We start from the raw sequence: 13,210 nt of genomic DNA on the forward strand, positions 1-13,210 counted from the left end.
AGGAAAAAAGAAATTCCTCAAGTCATATAACAGTTAAAACACCAAACACACAAAACAAAGAAAGAATATTAAAACTAGTGAGGGAAAAAGGTCAAGTACATATAAAAGCAGACCTATCAGAATTACACCAGATTTCTCAACAGAGACTATGAAAGCTGGAAGATCCTGAACAGATGTCATACAGACCCTAAGAGAACACAAATGCCAGCCCAAGCAAAAACTCTCAAATAACATAGGCGTAGAAACCAAGATATTCCATGACAAAACCAAATTTACACAATATCTTTCTACAAATCCAGCCCTACGAAGAATAATAGATAGAAAACTCCATCACAAAGAGGGAAACTACACCCTAGAAAAAGCAAGAAAGTAATCTCCTTGCAACAAAACCAAAAGAAGAGAGACACATAAACCTAATTCTACCTCAAACAACAAAAATAAAAAGAAATAATCAGAATTCCTCAATATCTCTTCACATCAATGGACTCAACTCCCCGGATAAAAAGACATAAACTAACAGACTGGATACGTAAACAGAACCCAGCATTTTGCTGCATACAGGAAATACAACTCAATGACAAAGATAGACACTACCTCAGAGTAGTTTTCCAAGAAAATGGTACCAAGAAACAAGCTGCAGTAGCCATTCTAATATTAAATAAAATTGACTCTCAACCAAAAGTTATCAAAAAAGATAAAGAATCACACTTCATACACTTCACAGGAAAAATCTACCTAAATGAACTCTCAAATCTGAACATCTATGCTTCAAATACAAAGGCACCCACATTCATAAAGGAACTTTACTAAAGCACAAAGCACACATTGCATATCACACAATAATAGTGGGAAATTTTAACACCCAACTCTCATCAATGGACAGATCATAGAAACAAAAACTAAACAGAGACATGGTTAAACTAACATGAACCAAATTATAAACCAAGTTATGAACCAAATGTTTAACGGACATCTATAAAATATTACATCCTAAAACAAAAGAATATACCTTCTTCTCAGCACCTCATGGTACCTTCTCCAAAATTGACCATTTAATTGGTAACAAAAAAGACCTCAACAGATACAAGAAGAATGAAATAATTTCATGCATCCTATCAGATCACCAGGGACTCAAGTTGGTCCTCATTGACAACAAAATGACATAAAGTGCACATATGCATGGAAGTTGAGCAATGCTCTACTCAATGATAACTTGGTCAAGGAAGAAATGATGAAATTCAAAACTTGTTAGAATTTAATGAAAATGAAGACACAACATAAGCAAACTTATGGGGCTCAATCAATGAAAGAAGTACAAAGAGGAAAACTCATAGCTCTGAGTGCCTCCAAAAAGAAACAGGAGAGAGCATACATGAGCAGCTTGACAGCACACCTAAAAGCTCTAAAACAAAAAGAAGCAAATATACCCAAGACCAGTAGAAGGCAAATGAAAACCTCATAAAATTGCAAAGCTTCTCTAAGGCAAAGGACACTCTCAATAGGACAAAATGGCAACCACCCAATTGGGAAAAGGTCTTTACCAATCCTACATCTGATTAACGACTACTATCCAATATATACAAAAAAACTCAAGAAATTAGATTCCAGAGAATCGAATAACCCTATTATAAAATGGGATACAAAGTTAAACAAAAATTTCTCAACTGAGGAATATCAAATGGATGAGATGCACATAAAGAAATGTTCAACATCCTTAGTCATTAGGAAAATGCAAATCAAAACAACCCTGAGATACCACCTCACACCAGTCAAAATGGTTAAGATCAAAAATTCAGGTGACAACAGATGCTGGCGAGGATGTGGAGAAGGAGGAATACTCCTCCATTATTGGTGGGATTGCAAGCTAGTACACCACTCTGGAAATCAGTCTGGTGATTCCTCAGAAAATTGGACATTGAACTACCTGAGGACCCAACTATACCACTTCTGGGCATATACCCAAAAGATGCTCCAACATAAGACAAAGACACATGCTCCACTATGTTTATAGCAGCCTTATTTATAATAACCAGAAGCTAGAAAGAACCCAGATGCCCTTCAACAGAGGAATGGACTCAGAAAATATGGTACATTTACACAATGGAGTACTACTCAGCTATTAAAAACAATGACTTCATGAAATTCATAGGCAAATGGTTGGAACTAGAAAATATCATCCTGTGTGAGATAACCCAGTCACAAAAGAACACACAAGGTATGCATTCACTAATAAATGGGTATTAGCCCAAAAGATTGGAATACCTAAGAAAAAATTCACAGTTCATATGAAGCCAAAGAAGCCCAAGAAGAAGAAAGACCAAAATGTAGATGCTTTATTCCTTCTTAGAAGGAAGAACAATTGTTAGGACAAAACGGCAACCAACAGATTGGGAAAAGATCTTCACCAATCCTACAACTGACAGAGGGTTTATATCCAAAATATACAAAGAACTCAAAGCTAGACCGCAGGGAGACAAATAACCCTATTAAAAAATGGGGTTCAGAGCTAAACAAAGAATTCACAGCTGAGGGATGCCGAATGGCTGAGAAACACCTAAAGGAATGTTCAACATCTTTAGTCATAAGGGAAATGCAAATCAAAACAACCCTGAAATTTCACCTCACACCAGTGAGAATGGCTAAGATCAAAAACTCAGGTGACAGCAAATGCTGGCAAGGATGCGGAGAAAGAGGAACACTCCTCCATTATTGGTGGGAATGCAGACTGGTACAACCACTCTGGAAATAAGTCTGGAGGTTCCTCAGAAAATTGGACACTGAACTACCTGAGGACCCAGCTATACCTCTCTTGGGCATATACCCAAAAGATGCCCCAACATAAAACAAAGACACATGCTCCACTATGTTCACAGCAGCCTTATTTATAATAGCCAGAAGCTGGAAAGAACCCAGAGGCCCTTCAACAGAGGAATGGATACAGAAAATGTGGTACATCTACACAATGGAATACTACTCAGCTATCAAAAACAATGACTTTATGAAATTCATAGGCAAATGGATGGAACTGGAAAATATCATCCTTAGTGAGGTAATCCAATCACAGAAAAACACACATAGTATGTATTCATTGATAAGTGGCTATTAGCCCAAATGCTTGAATTACCCTAGATGCACAGAACACATGAAACTCAAGAAGGATGACCAAAATGCAAATACTTCACTCCTTCTTTAAAAGGGGAACAAGAATACCCTTGGGAGGGGATAGAGAGGCAAAGTTTAGAACAGAGGCTGAAGGAACACCCATTCAGAGCCTGCCCCACATGTGGCCCATACATATACAGCTACCAAACTAGATAAGATGGATGAAGCAAAGAAGTGCAGGCTGACAGGAACCGGATGTAGATCTCTCCTGAGAGACACAGCCAGAATACGGCAAATACACAGGTGAATGCCAGCAGCAAACCACTGAACTGAGAATGGGACCCCCATTGAAGGAATCAGAGAAAGAACTGGAAGAGCTTGAAGGAGCTCGAGACCCCATATGTACAACAATGCCAAGCAACCAGAGCTTCCAGGGACTAAGCCACTACCTAAAGACTATACATGGACTGACCCTGGACTCTGACCTCATAGGTAGCAATGAATATCCTAGTAAGAGCACCAGTGGAAGGGGAAGCCCTGGGTCCTGCTAAGACTGAACCCCCAGTGAACTAGACTGGCGGGGGGAGGGCGGCAATGGGGGGAGGATGGGGAGGGGAACACCCATAGAGAAAGGGAGGGGTTAGGGGGATGTTGGCCTGGAAACCAGGAAAGGGAATAACAATCGAAATGTAAATAAGAAATACCCAAGTTAATAAAGATGGAAAAAGAAGAAGAAGAAGGAGGAGGAGGAGGAAGAGGAGGAGGAGGAGGAACAAAATATCCACAGGAGGAAATATAGGGACAAAGAGTGGAGCAGAGACTGAAGAAAAGGTCATCCAGAAACTGCCCCACCTGGGGATCCATCCCATATGCAGCCACCAAACCCAGTCACTATTGCTGATGCCGAGAAGTGGTTGCTGACAAGAGCCAGATATGGATGTCTCCTGAGAGACTCTGCCAGAGCCCTACTGATACAGATAAGGATGGTTGCAGCTAACCATTGGACTGAACAAGAGGACCCCAATCAAGGAATTATAGAAGGACTGAAGGAGCTGAAGGGGTTTGCAACTCCATAAGAAGAACAACAATATCAACCAACCAGATCCCACCAGAGCTCCCAGGGACTAAACCACCAACCAATGAGTACACATGGAGGGACCCATGACTCCAGCAGCATATGTAGCAGAGGATGGCATTGTCCAGCATCAATGCCAGGGAAAGTCCTTGGTCCTGTGAAGGCTTGTTTCCCCAGTAGAGGGGAATACCAGGGTGTTGAGGTTGGAGTGGGTACATCCTCTTAGAAGCAGAGTGCAGGGGTGGAGGAGTATGGGAGAAGGGGGAAAAGGGATAACATTTGAACGTAAATATATAAAATATTTTTTTAAAGTTTAAAAATTAAAAAAAAAACTTTTTTTCAAGTGCCTGATGTCGTCCTTTGCATGCACACACTCAAAATAACCAAAATTATCTACAAGTGCTGAAGACATTGAAAAATCAACTAGGCTTCTAACCTCTCAACGTAGCAGACCAAACACATGTTTCTTCAGTGTCCAGCCAGGTACATGAAGTCCTCACACCTCATCAAGGAAACTTTATCAGACGGAGAACATTACAGAAAACCACAACTATTCAAATTTCAGAGTTGTGGGGCCCAGTCCCAGTGGACACTGTGGTGCTTTGAATAAAAATGGGCCCCATAGGCCCACAGGGAGTGGCACTATTAGAACGTGTGTCCTTGTTACAGGAGGTGTACCACCATGGTGTGGGCTTTGAGGTCTCAGATGCTCAAGCCCGGCCAGTGTCACTTTCATTTCTGCTGTGTGCATATCAAGATGTAGACCTCTCAGCTCCTTCTCCAGCACCATATCTGCCTGCACACCACCATGCTTCCTGCCATGATAATAATGAGACTATAAACCAGTTCCAATTAAACTTTATTTTCTTTATAAGAGTTCTCATGGCCATGGTGTCGCCTCACAACAATAGAAATCCTAACTAAGACAGACACTTCTACAAAACATGCATATACCTAAGGCTAAAGTGCAGCGGGGATGCAGAAAGATAGTAGCCAGAGGACCAGAGACTCTGCTGTATGAGTGTGTCTCCTAGTAATGTCAGACGCTACCCCATAAAATCTCAGCAACTTCCTACGTAGAAACTTAACGATGACAACAAGAGGCATGCCAAAGCGAATGGAGGAGAGACCACAGGCCTTGACCCCACCTACACACATAACCTTAGGCAACCAAAGAGTGCTGAGAGCAGGAAGAGCACACCAATTGGTTATCAAATACCAAAGTGTCAGCCCTGAAAACACACATTCAAGTAGTATAACAGACTGAGCAGTGGGGTGTGTGTGTGTGTGTGTGTGTGTGTGTGTGTGTGTGTGTGTGTAACACCAATTAATGAAAAAGGTCATGGATTTTAAAGCAAGCAAGCAGGGGTATATGGGGCTGTGCAGAGGAAGCAAATGAAAAGAAGAAATGATGTAATTATATTGTAATTAATTTCAATAAAAGAAACTTGTTTTTAATTTAAAAATCAAATAGGGCTGCAACTGTTGAGGAATCGATATCCATTCTCATCCAACACAGTGAACTACAGTGTAAATACACCCACTGTCTATGCAAGTATGATAATAAAAGTGGACCTCCAAAATCCAGTCTCTCCAGCCAGCCGCACTGGAACTGAGAGACTAAATAAACAACAGCCTTCCTACCCTAATGACCTCCTGTAATGACTGCAGCTATCCCAAATCATAATTTTGTTGAATAGCAATTTGAGCCATCTTGTCTGAGGCAAAGCAATCACCAGGTTAACCTCTCTATTTTGAATTCAAAAGAGGAAAAGGTGCTAATCTGATGTCAAATGAATGTAGGGTACCAAACCTCATAAGGAATGTACTGTCAGGCCACTCATGACTTCACTGTGTGGGTTCTGCCAAAAACTTGACTCCAAAGCGCTACTCCTCGGCTGTCAAAATGATAAGGTAAACACTGGAAAGAAACTGTGCTCTTGAATCTTGGAGAATATTTATGACCATGGATACAGTGAAAAAATAAAATCAATGGTAGAAAAAACAATACAAAACAAGCTTCCTTGTTGCCCCAGGCAAATCTGTTGCTTAAACAATAACAACAGAATCTAATCAGTAAACCTCCCAGCTGCCAAAATTATACGAGCAACTTGCCTATTTAAAAATGTCACATTTCCCATCTGATATAAATATTTGCCTTCTGCTCACATTCCTGAAGTGCAATACAAATTAGGCCACACACTGAGATTCACCTTGGCACCAAGTATTTCATTTCTTTCTTCCTTTCAAGTGACCCAGATTGTGCATTATGAAAATTGGGAAAACCTGGTGGTCTTTTTGGCGATTAGAATGGATCACTGCAGACTGAATTGACTGTCAGTCATCCATTCACACATCATTTCACACAAGACAGTCCTAACTACTGCATTCAAGCACACTGAGACTTGGTTCAGCTCAGTACCCAGCATTCATTCCCAAATGCAACACCTTCTGCTATCAGTTTCTAGAAACGTGATGCTCGTGAGATCTTTTTATTCAACTTTTTAAAGAAGAAAATAAAGCTGGTAACTGAACAGCGTAATTAAGAAAACATTTTAAAGAAAGCAATGTTGGGCTAGAGAAATGGCTCAGTGGTTTTGCTCTTCCAGAGGTCCTGAGTTCAAATCCCAGCAACCACATGATGGCTCACAACCATCTATAATGAGATCTGACACCCTCTTCTGGTGTGTCTGAAGACAGCTACAGTGTACTCATATAAACAATAAATAAATCTTAAAAAAAAAAAAAAAGCAATGTCACAAACAATAGAAAAGGTTGATGTTAAAAACCAATGAAATTTGCTGGCCATATTGGTTTATGTCAGTGTAAAACAGATGAAGGGGATCCGCCTTTTTCTGATACACTTGCTTGGTGTTCAACACTTTTAAACAGTGTTAGAGGTTCACAAATCACTATTCGCATTAGTGATGAGCTCTTTAGATTCTTGTTGTAAGCAATCCTGATCACTTCCCTGCAAATAAGCAAAGATGGTGGGCATAGGACAATGTGACTCCCTAATTAGCAGCTGCTATCCCATGTTGCACTGGCAGACTTCAGCATTTGACGTGTAAACAGCCACCTGGATTTCTTCGATGCTTATACTAGCTGTTCTGAACACTGCAGACACCTTGAGAAAAATACACACTAACCATACAATGAGCCCAGCTGATTACTACAGCTCCTCAAGTACATCCACTCCCCAGCAAGACTTTGTCATTTTCATGGGAAGAGCTCATGGAAGATTTCAAGCCTGGAGCCAAGACTCTCAGATACTGTTGGCCCTGCAGGTACAATACTGGCCCTGCTAGGGGTGGAGGAATGCCAGCTCCCTAGGCCTACATTTACAAAGCTAAGGATTCTGGTCCCCTAGACCTATGAGCTGAACCAACAAGTAAAGTAAAGTAATCCACTCATCAGAATTGCAGCTCTGGAGTGTGCTACATGCAGGTGCTCCCTCCTGTCTGTGGCTACAGCTCACTGCTATCAAATGCTAAGGGATATAAAAGCTGCCAAATACCACTCCTCAGAGAGATTCTCCTCAGCTATCCACAGTTTCCATTGGGGAGAGCAGAAGAACAGCAGGCCATATAACAAGTACAGACTTATTGCTAGTGATAAAGTGAGAAATTTCATCGTGAAAGCGCCCAATACTTGCCTATAAAGCTGATTTTATTTGTTAATGTTTTATATACAGACAAGAACCAACAGTCTCAATGTACCAACCTCAAACAACAGCAGGATTATAATGGCTAAAATGCAGTTCAGGGAATGCCACCAAAGAACTAATGAATTCAACTTCCTTGTAGGTGCAGGATAAAGGAATCTGCATTTTTTAAAGCAAGTTTTACTCTCAAAATCAACCAAAATGGGTGCTTTACCAGCCTTGAGACCTCTTAGGCAGGTCTTACAAAAACTCAAGAATGAATGGGGTATGAAGTCAGTCAATGCTCCCTGAAGAACGCAATTTCCTTTGATCTTGCTGAAATGAGTAATTTCAAAATCTCCCAGTCTTCTGGCTAATGGGTACTTGAGAAACATCTCCAATGGAGCAGTATGTTAAGGAGAAGAAAAACTTTCATTGCTTTAAATTCCCAAAGCCTTACCAAATCAAGAAGCCCAAAAAGCTAGGGCAGGGTATACACCATCAAGAGAGAAGCAGTTCCTACCCCAGATCAACTCTCTGCAGCCACTTCAATGCCCATCTGGTTCCAAGGAAACCTCTTCTCCCAACAAGAACAACAACAGCAATAACTTGGGTTGTGAATAAACAGTGTAACAGCAGGAGAAGATCAACTTCAAGATGTCCTCTCACGTCCAATAGAGAGACAGGGCTTCCTGCTGTCCCTATTCTCATTGTTTGTTTGCTTCTTTTGGAGATTGGTTCTCATGAGGCCCAGGTTAGACTTAAACTGGCTCTGCAGTCAAGGAAGACCTAAACATCTGGTCCTCATGTGCTGGTACTACCCCACAGGCTACCACACTCAGTGTTAATGTTGGGCTGAGGAAATTGTTAAGTTCTGAGCAAATTCTCTATCAGTTGGGCTATATCTCTCCAGCTCAAACTCCAAAGGTCCCATGAAGAAATATACCTGTATTTATACAAAAATACTAACCAGGAAACAAAGCAATCTTTACATGAACATCGACCAATTAGCATCCAGCCTCTTTTAGTGGAGTAGGGGGGTAGAACTCAAAAAAATCTGTGTTCATTTACATATTTCATAAATTTTAAAGGAAAAATTCTGCATATTATTGTTTATTTTGTGATCAATATTTATATTCCTATGATTTTATGATCAACTGCTGTTGTATATTTTCCTTTAAAATAATATCTATTCATAAGACAGTTCTTCTAAAAAATGAGGCAATGACTTTATAAGAGCTGTATGTGGCACAATTATTTAATAGTTTAATTTATCTGAATTTGGGGGGAAGCAAAGGGACAGCTCCATTTCACTTAAACCAAAGGTTTCAAAAGGCTTTGACCAATTGAGTAGAAGTTTTTGCTTTTCAAAAAGAAATTTTACAACCTCGGTTTTTCTTACATCAAGAGAGAGAGGTAAGGTAAGGATTGCTAAAAATATCAAACCAACATAAATCACTTGTAGATTCTAGAAAGAGGCCACGCAGTATGGAGAGTACATACCCTTGTTCATCTGGGGCTTACTCTCTTCCTCCGTGTCCACATCTTCTAAGTCTAGGAAGTTGTCTACCTACAAGAAGATTGAAATTATCTTGCAGATATTAGACATGAAGAAAGACAGTGCAGTCATGGGCCCACACACACACCACTCTGTTAAAGGCTAGGTATGTTTTCCTGTGAACTCTCAAGGCCCTGTTAAAGCTGTTGTATACAAGCTTTTCCACTGAACGAAGCAAGACATTTGCAAGTCCAGGGCTTTCCAACACTGTAGTCTGCTTTCTACAGTGAAGGGAGATGCACAGGCCGAAAGGTTTCTTGTAAGGAATATTCCACTTAGAATACCACTTCCCATTGCACATTGACAAAGAGGCATTTCAGGTTAACAGATTTTCTTCCCAGGATTTTTAACACCGCTGTCAGACAGTAGGTTACTGGTTTGGTGAAGGTGGTGGTGCTGGGCTACCATCCTTCCCCATAGTGTGCTTTCTTATAGCGCTCTGGAGAGCCAGAGAGAGGAAACTCAAGAGAGCAAGAAAGAAGAGTTCATTCACAACAAAATCATGCTGCCCAGGTAAATCATAGGAGCGGTCAGTAGGGCAAAATATCAAGTGTTCTCTCTTTCAGCCAAGTACATCTGAGAATTACTTCAATGGTAAAAAAACAACAGCAAATAACCTTCCCAGACCCAATAGCAGCATTTCAGTGAAGAACTATTCCACATAGAATACCACTGCACACTGACAATGAGGCATTACAGAATAACAAGCAAATGTATCTCAGGGGACTATCAAAGAGTATAAATAAGAAAATGCTGGCACATGGCGTGTGGTAAAGGCACAAGGTCACCATCCATTTTATGCTCACAGCCTGAATACAGACTATCTTAAAATTGTAAACTGAGATTCCTTAACTGCAGTTCAAGACAGGCTGTGTCTTTCTGTCCTGAGCTGAATATGTAGTGGGCAGACCATGCTGACATCATAGAAAGTTAAAATGGTAGCTTCCATATGTCTAAGCAAGTAATTGCAACTATTGCTTGGCATATATATTCAAAAGCAAAATTCACCTTTTCTCTAACAGTTTCAACATTTAAATTTGAGAATCAGTTACATTATAGCATCTTCGTTCTTAATGATTATGCTAGAATGTCCTTTCCTTTTGTTAAACTTTAAGGAAAAAAGATTTAGCACCCAACCAAACACAAACAGTTTAAGATAATCCAACATCAAACACCAACAAAAACAAAATCAAAATGTCATGGTTTGAATATGCTTGGCCCAGGGAGTGGCACTACTGGGGTATGGCCTTGTTGGAGTAGGTGCGTCACTGTGGGTGTGGGCTTTAAGACCCTAGTCCTAGCTGCCAAGAAGCCAGTCTTCCACTAGCAGCCTTCAGATGAAGATGTAGAACTCTCAGCTCTGCCTAAACCATGCCTGCCTGACACTGCCATGCTCCCACTTTGACGATGATGGACTGAACTTCATAAGTCAGTCTCAATTATGTCAGTCCTTATAGGAGTTGCCTTGGTCATGGTATCTGATAATAGCAATAAAACCCTAACTAAGACACAGAACAGAACAAAACCAAAACAAAAAAGAAAGAAAAACCTTTTAAGGATAAAATCTGGTCACTCACCCAGTTCTGTACAAAGGAAAGCAAGAATCTAGTGTTTGTCTACTGGTTTGTATGGTAGCTTGACAAGAGCTGTCTCCCATAGGCTCTAGTACTTGAATGTTTGGCCCAGTCAGAAATGTTGTTTGGAGAGGTTTAGGAGGCAAGGCCTTGATGGAAGAAGTTTGTCACTGGAAGTAGGCTTTGTGAGTAAAAGGCCTTGCCTTTCTCATGTTCACTCTCTTTCTTCCTGCTTGTAGATGAGGATTTGAGTTCCAGGCTTCCTGCTGCCTGCTGCTGGTTATTCTGCCTCCCCACCATGTGGGGCTTTTATCCTTCTGGAACCAAAAGCCCAAATAAACTCTTTCCTTCAAAGTTGCTGTGGTCACGGTAACTCATCATAGAAACAGAAAAGTTGCTAATACAGTTCATTTATTTGCTGTGTATTCTTCCCAAGGTAGATAACTGAATTAGACCCTACCTTCACCTTTCCTGCCCGGGTCATATCACCTTGAAAGGAACTGCCAACTTTCTGGCCTTCATCGATCACTATCTGAAAATAGTAAGAACACAGAAAAGAAACAATGGTTATGTTCCTGGCTATATATGAAAGACCAGATTCTCTAAGCTGTAGCATTGGTGAGGGAGAAGGTTTCAGCAAGTCTAACTGCAATTCTGGTAACCTAATCTCACCTACCATATAGATTACTTAACACAACCATGCCTGTGTATAAAACAGAGAGTTGCTCCACCTCCTAGGCCATCTCCCAATAAATCTGTGATGCCCAAATCAGAGACTGCTGAGACAGTGTTTACAAGCTACAAGAGGACAGGGCAATGGAACAATTCTAGGACTCTCCATATCTAATATATGTCAATCATCACCAGTCGAGTGTGAGCCCTTTATGGAAAACAGCTTATAGCTGACAGCCATCACCAGCAGCAAAGGGGATATATACAATGGTGTTCTATACAAATACATTTCTATCGCAGAGACTTCTGACCCTCTTTAAAATCAAAATCTCTTGTAATTCTGTGCATAATATCACATAGAAAACATTCCAAAACAGAAACCGAAACTCAGTTGACTTTAGAAAACTAACTAAAACTCAAGTGGCTTAAAAAGAGAACACTACGAATTATTACCCCTTGATAATTAAATATGATAACCAAAGAGGAATAGATGAATAATGTCAATAGAGTCTTGACAATTAGAGGATAGCATCTAATGTCTAGGAACCAAATCCTAAGAAAAAAAATAAATAAAAAGCAAAATAATGGCTTCTACTTTAAGTCTAAATGTGATAAATTTAAGAGAGGTAAGTCCATTTTATACAAAGAAGTAGAAAAGGGAACTCTTGTTAAAAGCAAAGTATATAATTTCATGAAGCATTTACACATAGCAGGTCCCTAAGCTTTTACCAAATCTTAAAGATAATCAAACACTGTCATGTAATGACTTAATTCTCAACAGAGTGCTGTTCGAATTCTAAGAAGAATGCTTTCTTCAAGCTGTTCCTATAAATGTCAGACAGGCTTACCTGGTCCTCTTCTGAGCATTCGGAGGAATCGTGAAGAAAGATGGTTCTATTTCTAAAATGATGACCATTCGATTCAATTTTGTGATTCCATTTCTCAGCAGTAAGTGTATTTTCTGATAAATTCATTCCATGTGCTCCCCCTTTGGCTACATTATCCTCTGAAATGATAAGTTACGAATTATTAAAACACCCTATGTGAACAGATTGATTTCATTTGTGTTTACCAAAAAATTTCCCATCGACCCCCATATAAAAAAATACTTTTCAAAGAACTCTTTAAGTAAAGTTTCTTGAAGCCTTTAGATCATCTTAAATATATTAAAATTATTCTAAAATTGCATAGAAAGATAACACAACTTCAACACTCAATGAATATTGTCTACTATACACCAGTACTATTTTTATCATTGTTCAAAAGTTCTATAAAGTACAGTTCTCTCAACAATTTCAGATGTTATTTATCTCATTTTCCCTGAAGTTTGAAGCTTTTTTTCTCATATGGAGTCAATGTATGCCTCTTTTTTAAAACAATATGAGGAAACGAGCAAATATGAAAATTAGCCCTTTAATCCTACACAATAGAATAACCACAGTAAAATGTTCTGAGTGCTTATCTGTGTATCTTTTGCATATCCATGCATTTCTAAATTAAAAATAGAATACATAAATACTAACTTTAATTTGTCAATATTTTTATGTTATTGAATATTATTCTACATAAGTTTTAGTTAGAGAGAA

General features: G+C 39.6%; 1 protein-coding gene across 11 annotated transcripts in view; it reads right to left on the bottom strand.

Annotated features, from left to right (window-relative positions):
• Positions 1–13,210, bottom strand: part of Iftap (intraflagellar transport associated protein) — a 94,448-nt gene that overhangs the window by 26,936 nt on the left and 54,302 nt on the right. For 8 of the 11 annotated variants that reach the window (NM_001429176.1, NM_001106491.3, XM_087650880.1 and 5 more), the window contains 3 exon segments: positions 9,324–9,390; positions 11,413–11,484; positions 12,473–12,630. In NM_001429176.1, the coding sequence (NP_001416105.1) occupies positions 9,324–9,390; positions 11,413–11,484; positions 12,473–12,630 (297 nt within the window). 11 annotated transcript variants of the gene reach the window in all.

The sequence above is a fragment of the Rattus norvegicus genome, chromosome 3 (assembly GCF_021556685.1).
Source record: "Rattus norvegicus strain SHRSP/BbbUtx chromosome 3, alternate assembly SHRSP_T2T, whole genome shotgun sequence".
Lineage (NCBI taxonomy): Eukaryota > Metazoa > Chordata > Mammalia > Rodentia > Muridae > Rattus > Rattus norvegicus.